This window comes from Pogona vitticeps, chromosome 2, assembly GCF_051106095.1.
Source record: "Pogona vitticeps strain Pit_001003342236 chromosome 2, PviZW2.1, whole genome shotgun sequence".
In the NCBI taxonomy this organism is placed as follows: domain Eukaryota; kingdom Metazoa; phylum Chordata; class Lepidosauria; order Squamata; family Agamidae; genus Pogona; species Pogona vitticeps.
In genome coordinates, this window is record NC_135784.1 from 95,786,382 (window position 1) to 95,809,002 (window position 22,621).

The following is a 22,621-nucleotide window of genomic DNA, read 5'->3' on the forward strand; positions in this document are numbered from 1 at the left end:
TTCGGGCTCTTTGGCCGTGTTCTGAAGGTTGTTCTTCCTAACGTTTCGCCAGTCTCTGTGGCCGGCATCTTCAGAGGACAGCACTTCAGAGGACCCCAGAGCACAGAGTGCTGTCCTCTGAAGATGCCGGCCACAGAGACTGGTGAAACATTAGGAAGAACAACCTTCAGAACATGGCCAAAGAACCCGAAAAACCCACAACAACCATATGGCTCTGATTGTTGTTGTTGTTGTTTTACAGTTGGCCTCCATTACAGTATATACCTGTTCTTGCCATTCTCCAGTCACTCTCAGAAGCAGAGTTTTCCTTGTCCTAGCAAGATTGTCTATTGCATGCTAAAATTGTCTTTACATACCTACAGCCTCTACCCAAGGGAAAAAGAGACAATAATACAATTGTTATTCTTTATAAGTACAGCCCAAAGAGATGCCCTCCCCTGCCAAACTGGACTGCTCCAGGGCAACAAAAACAGCTCCTCCTTTCAGTTAGCTATTTCCTTCCTTTGCTTTGTCACCAGCAGGTCTGTCTCGTTTCCTCCCCTGGCCATTTTTCTGAAAACAGAACGACCTGGGAAGGGCAAAAATGCCATTCTTCTCTTTTCACACCTTTTCTTCTTCTTCTCTCCAGCTTCCTGTTTTGTTTTTGTCCCATTCAAGTTAGTGTTTGTGGGTCCTTTGAATAATTATATAAAACTAATTCCTCCAGTTGCAGACTGGCCCTCTTCCGCTCCCCTCCCCCATACACACACATGCTCGTGCACACATTTATAACCTGCATTTCTTTTTCAGGTAAAGTCCTAGGCCATGGGGCTTTTGGGAAAGTGATGGAAGCCTCTGCATTTGGAATTAACAAGAGCAACAGCTGTGAGACAGTGGCGGTTAAAATGCTCAAAGGTAGGTGAGTTAAGAGGGTATCTTTAAATATCAGAGCATTTGCTGCTCATTTACACACATCCTTGTAGTTAAATTTTGGTCTCTGGAAGACCCTTCATGATCTAAATAAAAACCCTCAGCATTCTCCTTACTGACCATCTATCCTTATTACAAGGAGCTCCACAAAGCTGATATTTCTTGATTGCACCGAATAGCGATTATCTGTCTTCTTTCCCAAATACTCGGTTTCTTGGCCTTTGACTCTGCTCATCCTGCCAGGGGTGGCTGTATAGCCTTGTATAGCTGTCAGCTGGAATGGGGGTAGGTGGGAATGTAGTAGTCTTGAAACTGATCAGTGGCTTCCCACTGAATATTGCATTGGGTAGCTAACACAGTATACTATGGTTTTTCTTCGTTGGTGGAGTCATGTTTTATTAAATAACACAGAAGTGGTCCACTGAGTCAGAACCAAGTACAAAGGAATGAAGTCGAGTCATTATCAGGAGAGGACAAATCAGACTAAAACATGCCCTTAAGAAACACTGCCTGCTTCATCACAGCAGGTCAGTGCAGATTGCCATTTACCATGCATTATCTTGTTCAGGTGTTCAGTAGATCACTGGGCAAGCTTGTTATTCATATTGAGAACACCAGCTGTGTTATTTATCTGCTCCCAAAGCTGTTTCTTTATTGCTTGGCGATAATTGATTTGAATTATGACATGGTTCCTGTACCCCGTGCTAAATTATCAATAAGCAAGTAAATGGTACTCTGTATTCCCTCAGTTGTTCACTGTCTCTTTTTTACAGGACTTGCTAGGATACTAAGGCCATTGAAAGCCGAATACCTCAAGCAGTCCCAGCACTAATTTCGTTCTTAAACTCTCCTTTGTGCTTTGGATAAAATGTAACTGTTAGGTGAAATAGAATCTTAACGCATTCCTGAAACTTCACCCCACCACCACCCCAAAACCCCTATACTTTTAAAAAAATGAGCTCATAGTTCTGTCACAGGGGGATATATCCAATTAAAATTCTCTGAAAACCTGATGGTTCTTTTTATCTATTAGCCTTCTCATTAAAAAAAAAAAAGATGGATTGATTGCTCTTGTCAGCAGAGTCTGCCCTAAATCTGTCCTTGTCTAGCCACACCTGCCTTGTGTGGATGTTAGCAAGTACAGATGGACACCATGGAAGGACCTTTCTGAGCAGTTCCCCTTTGGGATGCCTGGGCATGCTGTGTGCTACAAGACTACCTGGGCCTGGTAGAATCAGAATTTATTTTATTTATTTATTCTATTTATACCACGCCTATCTGGTCATTGCAACCACTCTAGGTGGCTTACAACATACAATACAACACAAATATAAGAAAAAAAAATTACACAATTAAACAATTCTACAAGATGGAAAACATATGAAATAAATCAAATAGAGAGAGGAGGGGAAAGAATCAGGAATTAACTGGGGGGGGAGGCCTGCCTAAACATCCACGTTTTTTTTTCAAGTACATAGCGAGGGAGCCACGCGAATCTCCGGAGGCAGATTGTTCCAGAGGCAAGGAGCCACCGCCGAGAAAGCCTGGTTTCTTCTTTTTTTTTCCTTCCAGGCCTCCCTCGGCATCAGGCTCCTCAGCCTCACCTCCTGACTCGCACCTGTGACACGAGTAGAACTAGGTGGGAGTAAGCGTTCCGCCAAGTATTGAGGCCCTTATACGTAAGCATCAAAACTTTAAAGTCGATGCAGAACCAAATGGGCAGCCAATGCAGCGCGGCCAGAATAGGAGAAATATGGTGGTATTTTCTCACTCCACTAAGGACTTTGGCCGCCGCATTCTGTACCACTTGGAGTTTCCGCGTCAACTTCGAAGGTAGCCCCTTGTAGAGCGCATTACAATGGTCTAATCTCGAGATTACAAACGCATGAACTAAGGTAGTGAGTGCCCCCACATCAAGATAGGGCCGCAGCCGGGCTATCCACCAAAGGTGGAAAAAGGTGATGCGGACCATAGACGCCACCTGAGTCTCCATGGTGAGCGCCGGGTCCAGATGGATCCCCAGGCTGTGAACCCCACTCTTTGCAGCAAGGGTCACCCCCCCCCCAAATGAGAGGGAGACATCCAAGCCTCTGATAGTGCGGGCACCCACCCTCAGAATCTCCGTCTTGTCCGGGTTCAGCCTCCGCCCATTTTCCTGCATCCATTGCAGTACAGCCCCCAGGCAGCACTGGAGGGACAGAACAGCATCACCTGCAGAAGATCTTCGTTCTGTAAAAGTACCAGAATGAATTGCTCAGGCATTGGAAAAATGAAGAAAATGGAAAATAAAAATCAAGCAGCCAGGGAAACAAGGGAATAAATGAGGAAACCAGGGAGGTTAGGATCAAGTATAAGGGATTCTTTCAGGCCTACAGCTGTCACTGAAGAATTTATGAATGGGCAAAGGGGGAAGAGAGCAAGATTGCTGAGCCAGGCCCAAAGGGAAAAGATTCAAGATAGTGGCAAGGAAATCACAGAGCAGGAAAGAGAGATCTGAACATTCCGCCCTCTGTACAAAAATAACCAAGGCTACCTCGTCTGTTAATAACACTGATTAATGCTTTCAACTGGAGTTGGTATAAAGCAGCCCTGATACCTGGGGGCGGGATGGGGGAGGTTCTTATTTTACAGATTAGCTTAAAACACCTAAATTAATAACAGACTTTCCTCTTAACATTTTTAAATTGCAGCATTTACATCCATATTTTAATTCACTCTTGGGTTTTTATTCAATTAGCATAGGAATATATAGGAAGTTCTTTTTCTTTATTATTGTTAAGGATACAGAAGCTGTTATGAAATGAAATTCAAAGTCCTGGGCTCCAGTATTGCTAATGGAAATGTCTGTCTGAAAAATCCCTTTTCTGAAAACCAAAGACACTTAAATTAGCATCACTTGCTACTTACCATCCTCAATAAGGGATGGTCCACAGATGTACCAGAATGAAGCAATGGAATTCTAAGACTAAAGAGTAGCAGAAAAAAAAAGTAAAGTGCTGCAGTTCCCATCAGTAGGATGCAGGAAAAAGACATTTAGTGGAGGGTGTGTGCTATTATGCCTGGACCGGAGCTTGGAGGTAACTGGATGCAAGTAATGTAGTTTCCTATAGAGCTGCCTGGGATGGGGGGGTGTCGGGAAATGTTGCTTTCCCTTTCTTACATCATTTTATCCTCAGCTGTGTTACCTCCTTTACTTCCATGTCTCCAGGATTAGATGTGCAAATGAAGACATTAGCTGAAATCCTGATGCATAGCATAGCGAGTCACATCTAGAGTAGGCCCATTGATTCAACAGAATTTTCAGAGGAGGAGACTCACCAAATCCCCACTGCTTCAATGAGCCTGCTCTAGTTGCAATTACAGTGGTGCCTTGCTAGACGATGATAATCCGTTCCACTGAAATCGCTATTTAGCGAAATCATTGTCTAGCGAAAAGCATTTCCCCATTGGAATGCATTGAAACCTGTTTAATGTGTTCCAATGGGGAAGAATCATCGTTGTCTAGTGAAGATCGGCCATAGGAAAGCCACTTTGCAAACCACCAATCAGCTGTTTAAATCGCTGTCTTGCGAAGCTTAGGTCCCGAAAAAACCTGTTTTGTGAGCTCGGAGGGAGCTGTCAAAATCGTCGTCTAGCGAAAATCGGTTTGCGAAGCAGGGACCAAACATTGTCCAGCGAAATTCCCTCATAGGAATCACTGTTTTGCGAATCTCTATAGCGATCGCAAAAAGTCAATGTCTAGTGAAAAAACTGTCATGCGAAGTAACTGTAGCAAGGCACCACTGTAATATGTAAAGCAACAGGATTCCAGCCGTTGTTTACCTTTCAAAGAGGTAACACGCAGCTCCTTTTAACATGTTTTGGTAGTTACACTTTTCTCACCACTTGAGGGTGTGCTCATTCTAGACACAAGACCTTTATCTCATCTGAGGGCTCAAGTTACATTGCAAAGGAGTGATTTTCAGTGTAACAAGTAACATTTCTGGTTAACTCCAAAGAGCATTTTTAAGCATTTTAATTCCTTTGAGAGGTGGTTTTTAAGCTTTATGTCATTTTCTTATCAATCCTAAGTGACACAGAGAGCATTGTTGTGTTTTGTTTTTTGGTATTTTTGAAAGCACCTGGCACACTATGATATCAGGATTGTCCACTAGAGGAGATGAGAAGGGGGGTTATATTTTTTTTCCTAGCACCTTGGTAGCAATCCAACATGCAGATCACACACAGTCCAACCTGATTTTTATATGAATAGAACAATAATGATAATGGCAACTTTACTACCCCAACACAGTGAGTAATACAAAGGGTTTCTTTCTAAAAACAGAGATTCCATGTTTGATCTATGCACATTGGAGATCAAACTGACCTAAAAGGAGAACCAAGTGTATCCACACAATAGGGTAGACAAAGGCAGCCCTGCTTCCTCAGCAAACTGCACTTTGCACAAAAAAAAATCTATTGAGCTATTCTCAGGTACTATTTCATACACATTGTGTTCTACCTGCCATTTGTATGTAAACTGCAAAGAGAGGTTTTTGAAACATCTGCTACCCTTATAGAAAGACTGAGTGACAGTAAAACTCATTTAACATACAAAATGGCTTTCTTAGTTTTGGCAGCAAGAACAATCAGAGGGAGGGAGCTGGGTAAAATTGAGGCCAATTTGCCATGGAGACCAAAATCTGAGTAGAATAACGATTTTTTATACCTTTGTGTCTTAAATTGATATGCTGCTGAGTTCCGAAATGAAAACGTTCCATTATTTTATTACTTTATTCATTTGAAGAGTAAAGGTTAAAACTTTAGCACTTTAGAATATTCTGCACTTTAGAATATTATATACTTATATAATAATTTATTCTTGTGCAAAACAGGGAAGTACTGTTACTTAACAGCAGAACACATGCTATGTGAGCTGAAGCTTTGCCAGAAAAAAAAAATAGTACTAGTGAAATACTGTCTGATCCCCTCCACTGGCCAATCTGGATATTTCAGTTTTGGTATCCAGGGTTATTGCCCAGCATCTCCAAGAAAGCTGGGGAAGACTCTTTTGGAAAACAAGGGAAGCCCCTGATTATCAGTGTAGACAAGACTGGGCTAGCCAGCCAGTGGCCCTACTCGGTTTGTGTTCTTTGTTCCTGGAATTGATATTTTCGTTAAGCTTCATTCATATTCTCCAAATCTGTAGCACATGTTAAATCCAGTGTATCTTAATGGAGTAGCCTTCTCACACGCATCCAGTGAACCAGTCATGGTTATGCCTGTGTTGAATGGCTAGGATGGGAAATCTTTTCCCAATTGAGCCAATGGCCAAAATTGGGATTACAGTGGCTGATGGTGACTGGAGCCAACTCCACAAGGGAGTAGAGTCATAAATTTGGGGGTTTTTAAGCAATTTTAAAAAGCAGATTATTCAGTGTTCTTGTGCTCTCCCTCTCTCTTTCTCTTTTACACATATGTGCACCCAACATAAAATTAGGACAAAGGCTGTCCATGGCCCATTGCCAGTAGTTTTTCTCCTGTACCTATATAGCATTCGTGCAGTGCAATCCTATGTATATTTACTCAAAATTATGTCCCATACAATTTCAGTGGGACTCACATTTGTGTGAATGAGCGTATGACTGTGCTGCAAGTGGCAAATACAGTACTTGAAGGACAAATACTCTCTTGTGTGGACATACTAACCATATATTTTTCAAAAAGCAAAAAATACTCATTGTCTCAAGAAGGTGCCAGTTCTGTGTGGCCACAAAAGTTATCCTTTCCTCTCTGTTAAAGGACAGGATCCTAAATAAGAGAACTATCCTATGTTTATTGTGAATTTTGTTATGTTCATAATAATACAATATAATGTATGTGTATATTTTTAAAAATAAAATTTTTGTCTTTTTTTTTAAATTAAATTTATACCCCGCCCATTTAGTGAGCATGCCACTACTCTGGGCAGGTTACAAAATACAGTAATATAAAATGTACAGCTAAAATATTAAAACCATATAAAACATATTAAAAGAAAACAAACAAAACCCTACCCCGGCCCCTTATAAAATCACTCATCAGGGACATAGGATGACAGACAACAGGCCAGCATAATTTTACACAAGGGTTGTGCTTGGGAAGGCCTGGGTAAAAAGCCAGGTTTTGATTCACTTGCGGAAGCTCATGAGGTTGGGGGGCCGGTCGCACCTCCATAAGAAGAGAGTTCCAGAGCAGAGCAGTCACTACTGAAAAGATCTGGTATCTGTTGTATAAATAAAGAAGAAAATAGTTTGAATAATTTGGAGGACTGGTATGGGTATGCATAAGTGAAGCTTGACTATAGTAATCAAGAGATTGCTGTGACTTTGTTTTCAGAGGGAGCTACTGCGAGTGAGCATAAGGCACTCATGTCAGAGTTGAAGATTCTCATCCATATTGGAAACCATCTTAATGTGGTGAACCTTCTGGGAGCCTGCACCAAACCGAATGGTAAATATTCTTGATCAGTTTTGATGGCAAAAACAGGGTGTATGAAACAGTAAAAGAACTATTATTTGAGGAAGTATCATCCATATTCCTATGTGTGAGGAATGTACAGTGCGGAAGTCAAGGCAAGACAAAGTTTCAGAAACTCAACTCTGTCCAGAATACACTTTGTTTCTTCTTGTGTTTTTTTTTCCCCTGCAGGTCCCCTCATGGTCATTGTTGAATTCTGTAAATATGGAAACCTATCTAATTATCTGAGGACCAAACGGGAAGGATTCAGTCCTTACAGAGTATGTGACTGACATTTTTGGTCAATATTTGTTTCATCATTTTTATTGGATAGTCTGGGTGGACATTTTTGCTTCCATACTGCCTCCTCCAACTGTATTTCTCTTGGTTAAATCTAGAACATTTGTTCTAAAAGCTTCACCAGGAGAAAGAGAGGTGTAGAGGAAAGCAGGGTAGAATATCAAGAAGAGGCAGGTTTCGACATCTTTCCCCCGGCCACTGCTCCACTGCTTTTAAATCTACCCTAGCAACATCACAGGCAGTACTCCTAGAGTACCAGTTTGCTGGGAGCAACAGCAAAAAAGGGGTTATTCCCTCTTGCTTGCGGGTTTCTCAAAAGTATCTGGCTAGCCACAGTGACGCTGGAATAAGTGGACATTTACTCTGATACTGCAGAATTATTACTACAGTATAGTCATAGTTTGCTTAAAATCTCTGTGGCGGATCTGCATAATAACATATAGGGATGTGCACATCTTAAACTTTTGGATTTCATTCATTTTGAGCTCCTTTGGGGGATGCTTTATTCAGATCCCAGCCCTTTTGTTAAACATGAAATGGTCCACCATTACATGGTTTTCCATTACATCCCACCTCATCATTTGAGTTTCTGGTGCTAGCCAAACCCTACAGAACAACCAAAAGTATTCAAAAAAGCAGACAAGACAACAATCATCTGCTCCAAAAGTGGGTGAAAACAACAATGTATAAGAAACAAAAATCAGTCATCACTGGACATAGACAGGCAGGCACTAAGAGTACTGTAAAATTCACATTTATTATCAAATTACCATCCCCCTGTCTTCTTCCTTCTCCTTGTCAGTTCAGCTTTAAACTGAATTGTAAGTTGTAAAGCAAACAAACAAACAAACAAAACAATGTTTGTTGTGGGTTTTTCGGGCTCTTTGGCCATGTTCTGAAGGTTGTTCTTCCTAACGTTGCTCCAGTCTCAGTGGCCGGCATCTTCAGAGGACAGGGGTAGGACTCTGTGCTCTGGGGCAGTTTGTTTGGGAGTCCCAGAACATGGCCAAAGAGCCAAAAAACCCACAACAACCATTAGATCCCGGCAGTGAAAGCCTTCGTGAATACATTAAACAAAACACTGCCCCATTGGGAAAAGCAAGAGCAGGGCAAATAGAAAGGGGTGTGTGTGAAGGGAGGGCAGGCTGGCACTCCAGAAGTCAACAGCAGAAATAAAGGAAATGGAGGGATCCCTCCAAAATAATATAAAATAAAAGGGCAAAAACCCCCACAAAAGAATCCAAAACAGTGGAAAAGGAAGGAACAGATAACCCCAAACAGAAAAACAGCAGCATTGAACTGTTAGCGTAGTGGTTCAGGTAACTGGCTGTAGAGCTAGAGATTGGGAGTTTGATTCTCAACTGTGCTTTCCTAACAAGGGTTGGACTTGATTGGTAGCTGGGTCCCTTCCAGCTTTGCAGTTCTAAGACGATGATGCAAAAATTAAATATAATCAGCAACAAAGGAACAATAACAGCAGCAGGTAGCTTCAAGGATGATGACAATCCAAAACCAAAATGGAGGTCAGAGGAGCTCTTGCAGCAACGGCAAACAAGTCATGAAGCATCAAAAGAGTACCCATTCCAGTTTTCCAGGCCCTTTTAAAATTTCAAAATCCACACCTCCCTCCATGATGTTCTCTAAATCCCGATTGGCAGCTGGCAGTCCTCGTTGCAAGATTCACACTATTTGTTGAAATATCCATGAGAAGTTTTTATGTATGTGGGTCAAATAGAGATAATGCGACAGAGGAAATCTGATTGAAATTCGATACCTTTGTCATCCTATATTTCAGAAAATGAAATGAATTAGATTGCAGAATATGTCTAAATGTAATTAACGAAAGGATCCAAAAGCAAAATAAAGAGCTTATTTTATGTTTTCCCCCACTTGGGTTAACCCAAAGGTCCCCACCTTCTTCTACTAAATGGAAGCTACCGTTTCTGGGCTGCTTATCCTGGACTGAGAAGGCGTGCCCAGAGTGCCTGAATGACTGTAGCTGTTTGTCCCTCTGATGGTGTGTTTCTGGCTTTCTAGGAAAAATCCCCCAGATTACGCATCCAGGTTCGCTCTATTGTAGAAGCTGCCAGAGCAGACAGGAGGAGCCGTTCTGGTACCAGTGACAGTGTGATCCTGAGCAGATTTCTGATGAACAAGAGTCAAGCATCGCCACCGCCTCTCATACAAGAAGGTATAGAAGAGGAACTATCCCAGTTTTCTGCTTTGCCAAGCAGTGGGTTGCATTTCTGGAGAAACTGGACAGAAAAAAAAATTAGGCAGGATTTTTTTAAACATTCCACTAGTAACTTCCAGTGGTTATTAAAGCCATTGATGGAGTTGATTGCTTTCTGTTTCATCCTGATCTTTAGGGTGAGAGAAGCTGAAAGAATATAATAAAAAGGGGGCTGAAATACTGGTCTTCAGCAAGATCAGTCCGTTTAAAAAGTCAAGGGGAAGAGCAACAGGATACAGTACTGTATATTGAAAGGAGCAATATACCTCCTGAATCAAAAAATTAGGGGATGTTGGGTGGACCCAGACTTTCCCATGGAGGTATCAATGCCTCCTTCAGTAGAGCATGTCATGTGATTCTGTACTCACAAAAGTCATGTGTGTATGGGCAATCACACATAATTTTTCACCTTGTTTGCCATCTATTGTGTGTACAAGCACGCAAGCTGGTATGCCACTGTTCTCCTGAACTGAAAAAGGTGAGAAATGTGACATGTGGACAAAAGTGGAGGCAGTGGCATGGTTGGGATACACTTATGCTGTATGGGATCAATAGGATTCTGAGTGCTGGGTACCACTAACATAGGGATGAATGAATGTATCGTTTATATGGTTTGTTTGCTGGAAGGTTTTGTTATGGAATGTTTGCAGCATAGAAAGCTTTAACAAAGCAGTTTTCGAATACTAGATTTCAAAAAACTAAACAAACAACAATTACTTTTCTAATCTCTACGCTAACAGGCTGAATTACAATCACAGAGAACTTGTGTGCTTTCGTGCTTATTGATAGCTATATTTGCAACTGTTGTACCTTTCCCATTTCTCTGTCAAATGTCTGAACATTTTGTTCAAGACAAAGAAATCCCTTTAAAGTAAAGTGGAAGGCTCTTCCTGGTAGTCCAGTCTTCTCCCCTCTAAGAAGAACAAATGGTTACTGTTCTAGATAATGAGATTATAAAATAGAGTTGGAGATCCTGCAGCCATCCAGATGTTTGCTTGTATCTTCACCCAGAACTAGTCTGACAGTGGTTTATGATTTTTTTAAGAAAAGTATAAATAAATGTTGCTGGATCCAGCTCCCATCAGCTCCAGCCACCCTGGCCTGAGATGATGAGGACTGTAGTTCAACAATATCCTAGTAACTACAGATTACCCACTCTTGTTATAAAGCTGTAAATGTGAGCATCCTATCCTGTAAGAGGTTCATCAGGCAGCACCTGGGCAAGCAGATACACAGAATGAATTGCTGGTGGGCAGGCAGGTGTACCATCTACCTGGTACTAAAATACAATTTCCTTCATCAAAGAAACAGACGTGCAAGTCTCTGATAGAGACACCCTGTGCACAATTTCATTCTCTTGAACAGGTTTCACACCTGCTTGCTGTGTCTCATAATTAACCTAATAACTCTTGGCAGGTGCCAACCTTTTCCTTTCCTGTAAAGGTAATAACCAGGGATGTTGCCAAGTCTTGGACCAAGTCCTGAGTCCCAAGTCCTGAGTTCCTATTAAAAACAAACCTTTTCCCCCCAGAAAAAGGGGAGGGGTGAGTAGGCTTCTGAGTCACAAGTCGAGTCAAAGTCACTGGGGGGGGGGGAACCCAAGTCGGGTCCACGTTGAGTTGCCGGTGCGACTTACGTCCGAGTTGACAGCAAGTCCTGCAACTTGAGTCCCCGTCCCTAGTAATATCTATTACAGAGAGTTCAGATAACAGACATCATGGTCAGGCAAGGTCAGTGGCCAGGGGTTTTTTTCCAGCCCATGTGCCCTCCAGGGCTGCACTAGATCTCCCATGTGAAACCAGAAGTAACTGGATAGAAGGGTCACCTCCAGTGGTTAAACTGCTGTCCTGCAGCCAAAACTGTGCTCAGGACCCGGGGCTCAATCCCAGGTAGCCGGCTCAGGGTTGACTCAGCCTTCTATCCTTCCGAGGTCGGTAAAATGAGTACCCATCTCGCTGGGGGGGCAATGTGTAGCCTGTATAATTAACTTGTAAACTGCTCAGACAGTGCTTGAAGTGCTATGGGGCGATATATAAGCAGCACACTTTGCATTTTGCTTTGCTTAATAAAATTGATTTTTAGGCTAAACAAGATTTTAACTATATATTCGCGAAGGCTTTCACGGCGGGGATCTACTGGTTGTTGTGGGTTTTTCAGGCTCTTTGGCCGTGTTCTGAAGGTTGTTCTTCCTAACATTTTGCCAGTCTCTGTGGCCAGCATCTTTAGGGGACAGCACTCTGGACCAGAACACAGAGTGCTGTCCTCGGAAGATGCCGGCCACAGAGACTGGCAAAACGTTAGGAAGAACAACCTTCAGAACACGGCCAAAGAGCCCGAAAAACCCACAACAACCACAAGATTTCAACTCCTTGGAGGCTAAAATAATTGCTCCCCTGGAGGCACAATTCTCCTATGGAGGAAGACTTCTTGAGCAGAAAAGAATAGGTGCATCAAGAGTCAGTAGAAAATGATTTAAGGATGGCATGTTGCCTTCAGGCCATGTAATTTCCACTCCATGAGTAATGAATGTGAATTCAGGAAGTATTTTTATTAGCATAATTGATAAAATTATCAATATTTGCAATCCAGCAGATTGTGTTTGTTTGTTACATTTATATGCCTTCTTTCTTCCAATGAGCTTAAGATGACATACATACCTCTCTTCCTCCTTACTTGATGCTCACAACAGCCCAGTGAGGTAGGTCAGGCTGAGAGAGATGAAGAGAGACTGGCCCATGGGCACTCTATTAGCTTCCTTGCTGAGTGGAGAATTAGAACGCTGGTCTCTCAAGTCTTGGCTGCACTCTCTAACACTACAGCACCCTATCTAAATACATTCAGCTCCTACTGAGTTCACATAAACTTGAGATAATATAGCTGAGCCATGTATTGTAACTTTTGACACCAGTTAATCCACTTTCTCTACTTAGATGTATTGTTTAGCCAATAAGTCTAAGCTTATAAATCTAAAATTTCTTGGGCTATTCTCAAGAAAAGAGAATTAATAGGGAAAAGAGAATATTAGTATAGCCTCTTCTCTGGAAAACATAACCCTTTCCCTTGTCACTCACCTTCAGAGAATAAACTCCTTTCTTATGTGTTTGTACAGTGGATGATTTGTGGCAAAGCCCTCTGACAATGGAGGACCTGATCTGCTATAGCTTCCAGGTTGCCCGTGGTATGGAGTTTCTAGCTTCTAGAAAGGTGAGCCCTCCTTTTATTTCTTCTGACAAGCCTTTTCTCTTTCTGCACTCAGATATTAAACAAATTTGTGAAGATTGGGTCTGTCCATGCCCACAATGGCTATTTAGAATCTCCAGGTTCCAAAAGAAGCATCCTGCATATTAATAGCAAACTCATTCTCACAGGATGTAGCCAAAACAGCTTGTGTAGCCAAACCAGTACTATCCATACACAAAAAAGAGATATTGAGAGATTTGGAAAAGGCCACATTTTGCAGAAGTATAAGAATGTTTAGGAGAAAATTTTCAGAATGATTTTTTCTCTAGGAAGGCATGGGAGAAGCCCTGGCTGCACTGGCATGGAATTCTGATTGATTGTTTGAAGGGAAATATATAAATAAGGAATGGGAGCAGAATAGCATGTTCTGAGGAAGGGACCTAATAGGCTAGAAACTAGAACATGAATATTCCTCATTGTAATACTGTGTTTCAGGTCTTGCTTGTGCTACTGAATTTTGATGGCTGCGGAGCAACAGTAAGATGCCACTGGTTGCAGGCCCTGCCTGTAGTTTCTAGAGACATCTGGTTAGCCACTCTGAGAAAAAGGACGCTGAAACACATAGACCTTCAGTCTTCTCTAGCAGGGCTTTCTTGTATTTTCTTACTGTGTATGTAATGCAGTCTAGCACATAAATAAGATGGCTTGTGTGCAATAGTTCCATTAAGCTGCACCCTAAGGAGTAGACATTACACGTCTCAAGCAAGAGGATAACTGGAAAGCTGACTTAACACTCTACAGCACTGGTTCCCAGCCTTGGTTCCCCAGATGTTCTTGGCCTAAAACACGTAGAAGCCTTCATCACCCGTTGTGCTGGCCAGGATTTCTGGGAGTTGTAGTCCAAGAACATCTGGGGACCCAAGTTTGGGAACCACTGTTCTACAGGAAATATGTATTCAAGGTCTACCTTCAGTTACTTTCTTTGAGAGAAAAGGGCCTGAAAGAAACTTCTAAGCTTTTTCTGTCCTTTCTATGCTGTAATCAATTTTGATTACTTTTTTTAAAAAAAATCTCTTCCCCTCCTCCACCACTCTTGTCTCATTTTCCTTTAGTGCATCCACAGAGACTTGGCAGCTCGCAACATCTTACTGTCAGAAAACAATGTGGTGAAGATTTGTGACTTTGGCCTGGCCCGAGATATCTACAAGGACCCTGACTATGTCAGGAAGGGCAGTGTGAGTTCTGGGATGGCTGAGGTGAACTGGAATGGGTTTTCAAAGTCTGTGAACAGCCACTGGCCTCAGTATCATTTATTTTTGGGGACTAGTCATTACAATGCAGAGGGAATGTTTGTAGTCCATTTTCAGTGTAGATACAGAAATTAAAGGGAGAAATAAAACATTTAAGAGGTCTTATTTGAGGCACTACCTTGGCACAAAATGCACATTTGGTTGGATGTGAGAGATGGAGAGGGGTGGGGAACCTGTGCCCCTACAGATGTTTTTGAACTATTAACTTCTATCATCCTTGACCACTTACTGTGCTAACAGAGACTTACAGAAACTGCAGTTCAACTACATTTGGCTAGCCAACAGTTTACCCCAATATTTATATGCAATACCCTTCAGCATTTCCCCATGTGCCATACAGCTACCAGACTTAACCTCACATGTGAAATAATCATCATGCATTTCTCAGACCTTTGATTTTTAGCACCACTTAGTTGCAACCCACAACAGACGTTAAAGCCTGAATTGGCTCACAATTTTCCTTTGCAACCCTTGGTATACATATAACGTGGCACACATGATTGTGAGATTTGTTCTGTTTCTGTTCTTCAAAACTGCTTTGCACAAAGCCAAAATCATGAAGTTGACTTAAAATCTGTCTTAAACTGGAAGTGGCTGTAATTCCAACAACAAACTACTGTATTCCAATAAACTATTTTTAGATATGCCTTGATAGTCTAAGCTTTTTAATACTATGTTTTTGCCAAATTTCAGTTTTCTGTCTGTTGTGAAAATAGTTCTGATAGCGGCCTTGAGTTAGTGATTGAATGAGGCCACGTATGTAGGTAGGCACATAATGCCAAATTGCAGCTTCCTGTGCTGATCCTAAATAGATATTTCTTGCTCATCTAATGTTTAGCCTTTCTGTGTCAGGCACTACAGGATGATTGGAAAATTTCCTGCGGCTTTTCTTTTATAGACGCTATTAGATTCTTTTTTTCTGGTTGTAACAACCACACACATCTATTTCTGTCTCATAGGCCCGCCTCCCCCTAAAGTGGATGGCTCCAGAAAGCATCTTCGACAAAGTCTACACCACCCAAAGTGATGTCTGGTCCTTTGGGGTCCTCTTGTGGGAGATCTTCTCTTTAGGTGAGTACCAAGTGATTGGACTCTCCACCGGTCACATAAGGTCACTTAAGCAGTTTCCCTGCCTAGCAGGCTCCCCTTCACATGCCTCAAGAGTAGCCTGCAAGATGGGGAAAACTAATGCATAGTTGCCCTTCCACATTTAGGCTTTCTCCAGTTGGATTCTGGTCCAGAAATTTAGCCTTTTACTTAAAGCACATGGCAGTGGCTTCACAGAAGTTAACTTGAAGGCCTGAATTTAAGTGGTTACTGAATACCTGCTGGAACACCAGTAATTAAAGTTATTATTTTGGAGATAGTAGTTAGTTGTTGTTATATTTACAGTTTTTTTAAAAAAATAACTCTTCATCTACCAGTTTTTTAAAAGTGAGTTAAATGGTTGTTCTTTTTCGTGGTCTCTGTGAATACACACTAATGGGTTTAATCTGCGCTTGCACAGAGGTCTACAGAATATTCTAGAGCTTTATGATATGTTCGTCAAGGACCGCCCTCTAGCCCACGTGGTCCGCCTGTCCTGGTAATTACCTCAGTTCCTTTTTGCCACCGCTGAGGTCTCTCCTCTCGTCAAGCTCCATTCGCCATTGCTTCTTTCAACTTGATATCTGAGAAAAATATATAATCAAGGGAAACTGTAAGAGACTTTTTGACACAATTCCTTACCACCACCGCTTTCCCCCTTCTCCGCCATTTATGGCCCCTCTTCCCCCATTTAAAAGGTGCACCTCATGCTCCAGCAAGGTCCCCCTCACACTCTCCCTCTCACTGCGTGGAGGATTCACCCTCGGTAGATGCCATCTTAGCTAACGCTTGAAAGCCTGCCACTGTTAAGCTCTATTCGTATAAATGGACTGTCTTCACAAGGTTTGCTCTTCAACATCATCTTCCAACCAATCCTATGACCCTGCAAGCAGTCCTTCAGTTTATCTCCCATCTCTTTCACAAGCAACTCTCCCTTTCTACTCTCAAGGTTTACCTGTCTGCTATAATAGATCATCAACCTCAAGATTCCAATGTTGCTATGCTTTTTCATCATCCCACACAAAAACTCTTCCTTCAGGGTGTCTCCGATATGCATCCTTCTGCACCTGCACCATCCCCACAATGGTCTCTATCTGTTGTTCTTCACTGGCTTACCTGTGCTCTATCTGAGCCACTTTCTACCGTCTCAGAGCACCTCCTTTCCCTTAAGACACTCTTCCTGGTTGCCATTACTTCCGCTCATAGAGCCTCAGAACTTGCTGCCCTCCGGGTTGATCCTCCATTTCTTCAATTTCACCCGGACAAGGTCACCCTTTTCCCTGATGTCTCCTTTCTATCAAAGGTTGTTTGGCGAGATTTCTACTTCTACCAACCTATTGTTTTACCTACCTTTTTTCGGTCACCGACAACTGACCTAGAGCGGTCTTTACACACGTTCGATGTTAGACGTGCACTTGCTTTCTGTGTCTCATGGACTTCTTCCTTATGCAAATCAAAATGACACCTCCCTCACAGAGGTTCTCATATTTCGTCTCTGTATCCCGTTGGCACATTGCAACTACAAAACTGGCGTACCAACTCGCCAAACAGCCTCTACCTGTTGGTATTAAGGCTCATTCTATTAGAGCTCTGGCTACCTCTGTGGCCTTTCTTCATGGAGTACCACTCCCAGACATTTGTAAGGCTGCTACATGGGTGATGCTGTCTACATTTGCCACCCATTATCATCTGAGAGGATGCAGCATTTGGGAGAGCTGTACTTTCTTTTGTTCTTCCGTGACATCCCACCTCCGGTAAGTCAGCTTGTTAATCACCTATTAGTGTGCATTTATAGAGACCACGAAGAAGAGAGGTTACTTACCTGTAACTCTGGTTCTCTGAGTGGTCATCTGTGAATTCATACTTCCCGCCTGTGCTCCTCTCTGTCACTTCTGTATCACTCTGATGCAGCGGTGGGCTATTCTTCCGAACTGGGGTAATCACCAGAACGGGCGGACCATGTGGGCTAGGGGGCGGTCCTTGACCAACGTATCATAAAGCTCTAGAATATTCCAAAGACCTCTGTACAAGCGCAGATTAAACCCATTCGTGTTAATTTACAGATGACCACTCGAAGAACCAGAGTTACAGGTAAGTAACCTCTCTTTCTGTTTACTTCCTTAAAACAAAAAACAAACAAACAAAACCCAGAATGTGACCAGCCACTGGCCTGTGGTGCAGAATACACTCTCCTCTCATTCATTTTGTTGTCAGCTCAGCACCTGCAGTTGAGCCCGAAGCAGTAGCATGGGGCACAACACACACCAGCATTTGAACAATGTTTTATCCTTTCCCCATTGTTTAGTAGATTATACCCTCCCTAACTCTAAAAACAACTTTGGTCAGAATTTGGCCCATTGGTTAGTTAAGTCAGTATGAGAGCAGTGGTATTAACTGCAGTAGCAAATTGCCACTAGTTAACAAATCACTTGTATCCTTCTTTATGCAACAGTCTCAACCAGCTGTTCATTATCCAGTGGCAAGCTGTCTCTGCAATTTATGGCACTGCACTTACACTGGTGTAACTGACCAATAGGATTCTGGCCTTAAACAATTAGTTACATCCCAGAAAGAGTGAATTTTTGTTTGGTGGCACTTATAATATGCCTCAGTTATTGCAAGAAATATAACAAGTTACTTCCAAGTTACTTCCAAGTTCTGGGTCTTTCTAAGTAGGCTACTTCAGCAACTTATGTTCTTTTGCATACAAAATAATGGCCAAGAAATAGGATCACTCACACACACATGCATGCATGCACGCACACAAACCATCAGTGTGAGCTTTCCTATGTAACAGTGCAGACGGGAGTATTCCTGAAAGTGCACCAATTTCTTTGTTTACACACATTCCTAACACACCATTGCCTGACCATTTATGTATTATCTTCTTCAGGTGCCTCGCCATACCCTGGAGTCCAAATCAATGAGGAATTTTGCCAGAGACTGAAGGATGGCACCAGGATGAGAGCTCCAGAATATGCCACTGCTGAAATGTGAGTCAAAAGTATTTGAAAACACTGCAAGTGATTAAAATGCTAAAATAACAGTCAAATACAGATCCACAAGAATTTCTGAAGCCCTAATAATTTGTTTCCCTCTCTCGTGAGAGTGTATAGGAGACATGAGATAGCATCTAGTCAAAATTTTCTCATCTCCTTCTCTAGTGACTCTGCTGATTCTTCTTTGTGGTCTCTGTGAATCACACAAGTAGGTTTTGAGCATGCATGAAAGCCAGATCAGAATGTTCCAGGATCACACAGTCAAAGCTAAAAGCTTTTCTCCACCCCATTATGCTGTGCACATGCTTTTACAGCTTCTCCTCAGTCTCTCACCATACGAACAACAGCTCAGAGAGAGTGTTCTGGACCATAAATTTTTACCTGCTCCTTTTTACTTAACCTTTCTTTCTGGTACTTTCCTTTTCTCCTTTAGTTTTCCCAGTTTTTCATTATTTATCCTCCTTTATAAGATAATGGTAAAGTGCATGTCTCTACTCAAAATTACCAATAAAACCAAAGACAATCTAGGCCATCTTGGGGACATTAGGAACAGTCTAGGATATCAAACAGTTCTACTCCTCAATCTTACCATTATGTATCAAAGTATAACAAGGCCAAATCTATATCTACCTCAAAGAAATCAGACAGGGAAATGGAATCGTGTTTTTGACTCACCTGTAACTGAGGCCACCCAACTACAATTTCACAGTACCATTTTTCTTTCTCCAACAATGGAAATCTTACACAATTTATCATAAATTAGTGCAAAGTTACAAATAATTCTTGGGTTCTCTCTATTATCTCTCTTATCTCCCAGAGCTATGCTATAGAGTTTGCTGAAATTGCACCCACTGGCAGAAATGACAGAACAAGACCATTTCAGGTTTTGCAAGAGAAGACATTAACTTTGCTACAATAGGATGTTATTAATCTGGTCCCATTAGCAAGAATTCAGGATGATTTTTATTCAAGGTACTTCACAGTCTTCAAAAGGGACAGATGGCTGCATCCTATTTTTGATCTTTGTGCAGTCAGCAAGTACATAGTAGCAAAGACATTCCATATGGGGATCCTTTCTTTGATCCTTCATTTGCTAAGAAAACAAAACTGGTTAGCTGTAGTGGGTTCGAAGGATGCTTATTTTCATATAACCATCCAACAAGATCCCCATCATTTTCTTTGGTTCCTTTTAGGAAATGAAATTTCAAATTTAATGCCCTTCCCTTTGATCTGTCTATAGCCCCATGTGTTTTAACAAAATGTGAGACTCCACATATCTCAGAGTCAGGGGAAATGCCATCTTCCCCTATACGTACAGACAACTGGCTCCTAGTGTCATGTGTCACTTTGGAAAGAAACATCACCTTTATACTCAGTCTGTTGCCTGATCCACTCTCCATGTGAACTTGCAAAAGTCTTCCCTGGTTCCCACCAGAGAAATAAAATAAATAGGCACTATTTTAAATCCAGTGGTGGTGAAAGCTTTTCTGCCACACTAAAGGATATTGACATTAATTCTCACAACAGAGGAAGTGATCAGTTGTCCTTTTGTACCACCACATCTTGTTGTAAATGTTCTGGGACTTATCTATCTATGGGAATTCCATTCAAACAGCTGCAAATGTAGATTCTACTCACCATAGATGTCAGCAATTTAGACTGGAGAGCCCTGTGCAAAATACTTCCATTCATGCAAAGTGGTCTCCTCAAGAGAAGAATCACTTCAATTATCTCAAACACCTAGCCATTTTCAAAGCCTTGAAAAAGCTTTTGAGCTCCTGGTGAGAGGCTCTGCCCTCTTTTACATAAACAAGTTGGGGGGGGGCAGAGATTTATTCAATAGCTTTTCTCCATCTTGCATGTCTCCTGTAGGATTGGTTCATATGCAGACATATGTATCCTGTAGCAATCCACACAGCAGGATAAGACAATCAGGAAGAAGACTATCTAAGCAAAAAAAGGTCTTAGTCTCATGAATGAGACCAAGCTCCAGAAGTTTTCAACATGATAACTCACAGGTAGGGAATGCCTCACACAAACATGTTCACTTCAGGGATCAATTGAAAATGCCATTGTTGTTGCTCCACAACTGGAAAAAGAATTCACTCCATAGTGAATCTTGGCATTTACCAAGATGTTAAATGGGAGTCTGCTGTATTTATTTCCCGTTTTCACTCATTCATCAGGTCATTGTGAAGATAACTTGGGACGAGACTGATGTGATTCTTCTAACCCTGTGGTGGCCTCTGCAACCCTGGGTCACAACTCTGTGGCTGATGTCATCTGACAGTTTTATACTCCCAATGTAGAAAACTTCACAAGTGTTGAGCTCAACACCTGGACATAGACAAGTTAAAACTGACAGCATGGCGGATTTATTTTTCTTAGAGGTGATTGTAAAACCCTCCAGAAAACCATCCACTAAGCATTCCTATGCTTACAAATGGAAAAGGTTTTTGCAGTTCACAGACTGCGTTCAGGCTCATGTTCAACCATTGGAACTCCATCCTTAGATTTCTTCTTCCTTTAAAGAAACAGTAGTTAGATGTAGTTTTTCCACCTAAGGTTGCATTAACTTTTCATTCTAATCAACTCATTGTTCTGGAATGTTTTCTTTCACCTCAATCATCATCAGAAAGAACTCTTGACATTAAATGATCACTTGCCTTCTACCTTTCCAGAATTAAGCAGGAGATTAGTCAAACTTTTCATCTCTTAGCACAGCCTTAAAAAAAGGCCAAGTAGTTTCCATGCAATCCTTGTCCAAGCAGATGGTGTCTGTGATCAAGTTGGCATATTATATGGCAAAGGTCCCCTTACCATTTGCAGTCAGGAGCCAATCAACTAGTACATCAACAGCCTCCTTTAAAAGTGTTCAGATCCAAGATATCTTCAAAGCAGCCACTTAGTCCCAATTATCCAGTTTCATCATACACTATTGACTGGACCTAGGAAGAAGAAATGATGCCTCCCTTGACCAAGCTGTGCTACGCTGGCCTTCCTTTCCAGCATGTCAGCTCTCCTCCAACATTGAAGCTTGTAAGTCAACCAATTGTTGATTCACAAAGACCACAAAGAAGCAGAACAGGTTGCTTGCCTGTAACTGTGGTTCTTCAAGTGGTCATCTGTGAATTTACACGACCCTCCCTTCCACTCCCCTGTCTCCCATGCCTTCTTTCTTGTCTTTTGGGTGACGGATAGAGGGGGACTGAGAAGCCAGAGGTGTCATTACAACTTATTGTAATGGGGGTGGAGAAAAGCTTTTAGCTTCTTCAGTGCAATTCTGGAACGTTCTGATTGGGTTCACACACACGTGCAATTGTGTGAATTCACAGATGACCACTCAGAAAACCACAGTTACAGGTAAGCAACCTGTACTTCTCAAATACAGCATGCAATTGAAGGCTGGGTTTTTTCCTTTGCAGAGGGGTGCAATTTTTGTCTCAGCAGCTCTGCATGTGATTGACATGGGATGAGGAAGTTGATAAGCTTTGTGCAAAGCTTGTGTTGTTGTTTTTGCAGTTACCGTATAATGCTGAGTTGTTGGCATGGTGATCCCAAAGAGAGACCAACATTTTCTGACTTGGTGGAAATCCTTGGAGATCTTCTCCAGGAAAATGTCCAGCATGTAAGTTTCTGTTTAGTATCACAATATGGCAGCCAACTGTGATAGCATCCTTGTCTGGAAAATTATTTATTTGTTGAATTGTTGAGTTGAGTTGTTTGGATCTGCAGTTGTCTAGTGTTTCTGCTGTACAGTCAGACACAGGTCTGCTCATGTCACTGGAGTATACTGGTTTGTATCAGCTCATATCAGAAAATTTGCTTCATTCTTTCTTTAAGCCTTGAGTCCTGTCAAGATCTTCTTCTTCTTCAGCATCAAAAGGAAAATCTTCCTGTACCGGGCCAAATAGTATTGACTTATATAAAGCTATTTTCTTTCTGTATTCCCCTCCCATTTTGTCTTAGCTCATCTGTCATAGTGCTTGAAGAACAGTGCCCCAAAGCTTGAAAAATGAGCATTTGTCCTAATAAAATATATGTCCTTGCTTATTATTTTTTTAAGTAGAAAGGTGGGATAAAAATATTTTAAATAAATAATAAATGTTCTGTATATTCTGAAACCC

The 22,621-nt window shown here is 41.8% G+C and overlaps 1 protein-coding gene across 3 annotated transcripts in view; it reads left to right on the top strand.

Annotated features, from left to right (window-relative positions):
- Positions 1-22,621, top strand: part of FLT4 (fms related receptor tyrosine kinase 4) — a 133,520-nt gene that overhangs the window by 100,047 nt on the left and 10,852 nt on the right. For all 3 annotated transcript variants that reach the window (XM_072990071.2, XM_078385649.1, XM_078385650.1), the window contains exons 18-26: positions 790-894; positions 7,267-7,380; positions 7,579-7,667; positions 9,724-9,877; positions 13,029-13,123; positions 14,212-14,334; positions 15,369-15,480; positions 18,389-18,488; positions 22,017-22,122. In XM_072990071.2, coding sequence (XP_072846172.2) covers positions 790-894; positions 7,267-7,380; positions 7,579-7,667; positions 9,724-9,877; positions 13,029-13,123; positions 14,212-14,334; positions 15,369-15,480; positions 18,389-18,488; positions 22,017-22,122 — 998 coding nt within the window. The remainder of the gene's footprint in view (positions 1-789; positions 895-7,266; positions 7,381-7,578; positions 7,668-9,723; positions 9,878-13,028; positions 13,124-14,211; positions 14,335-15,368; positions 15,481-18,388; positions 18,489-22,016; positions 22,123-22,621) is intronic.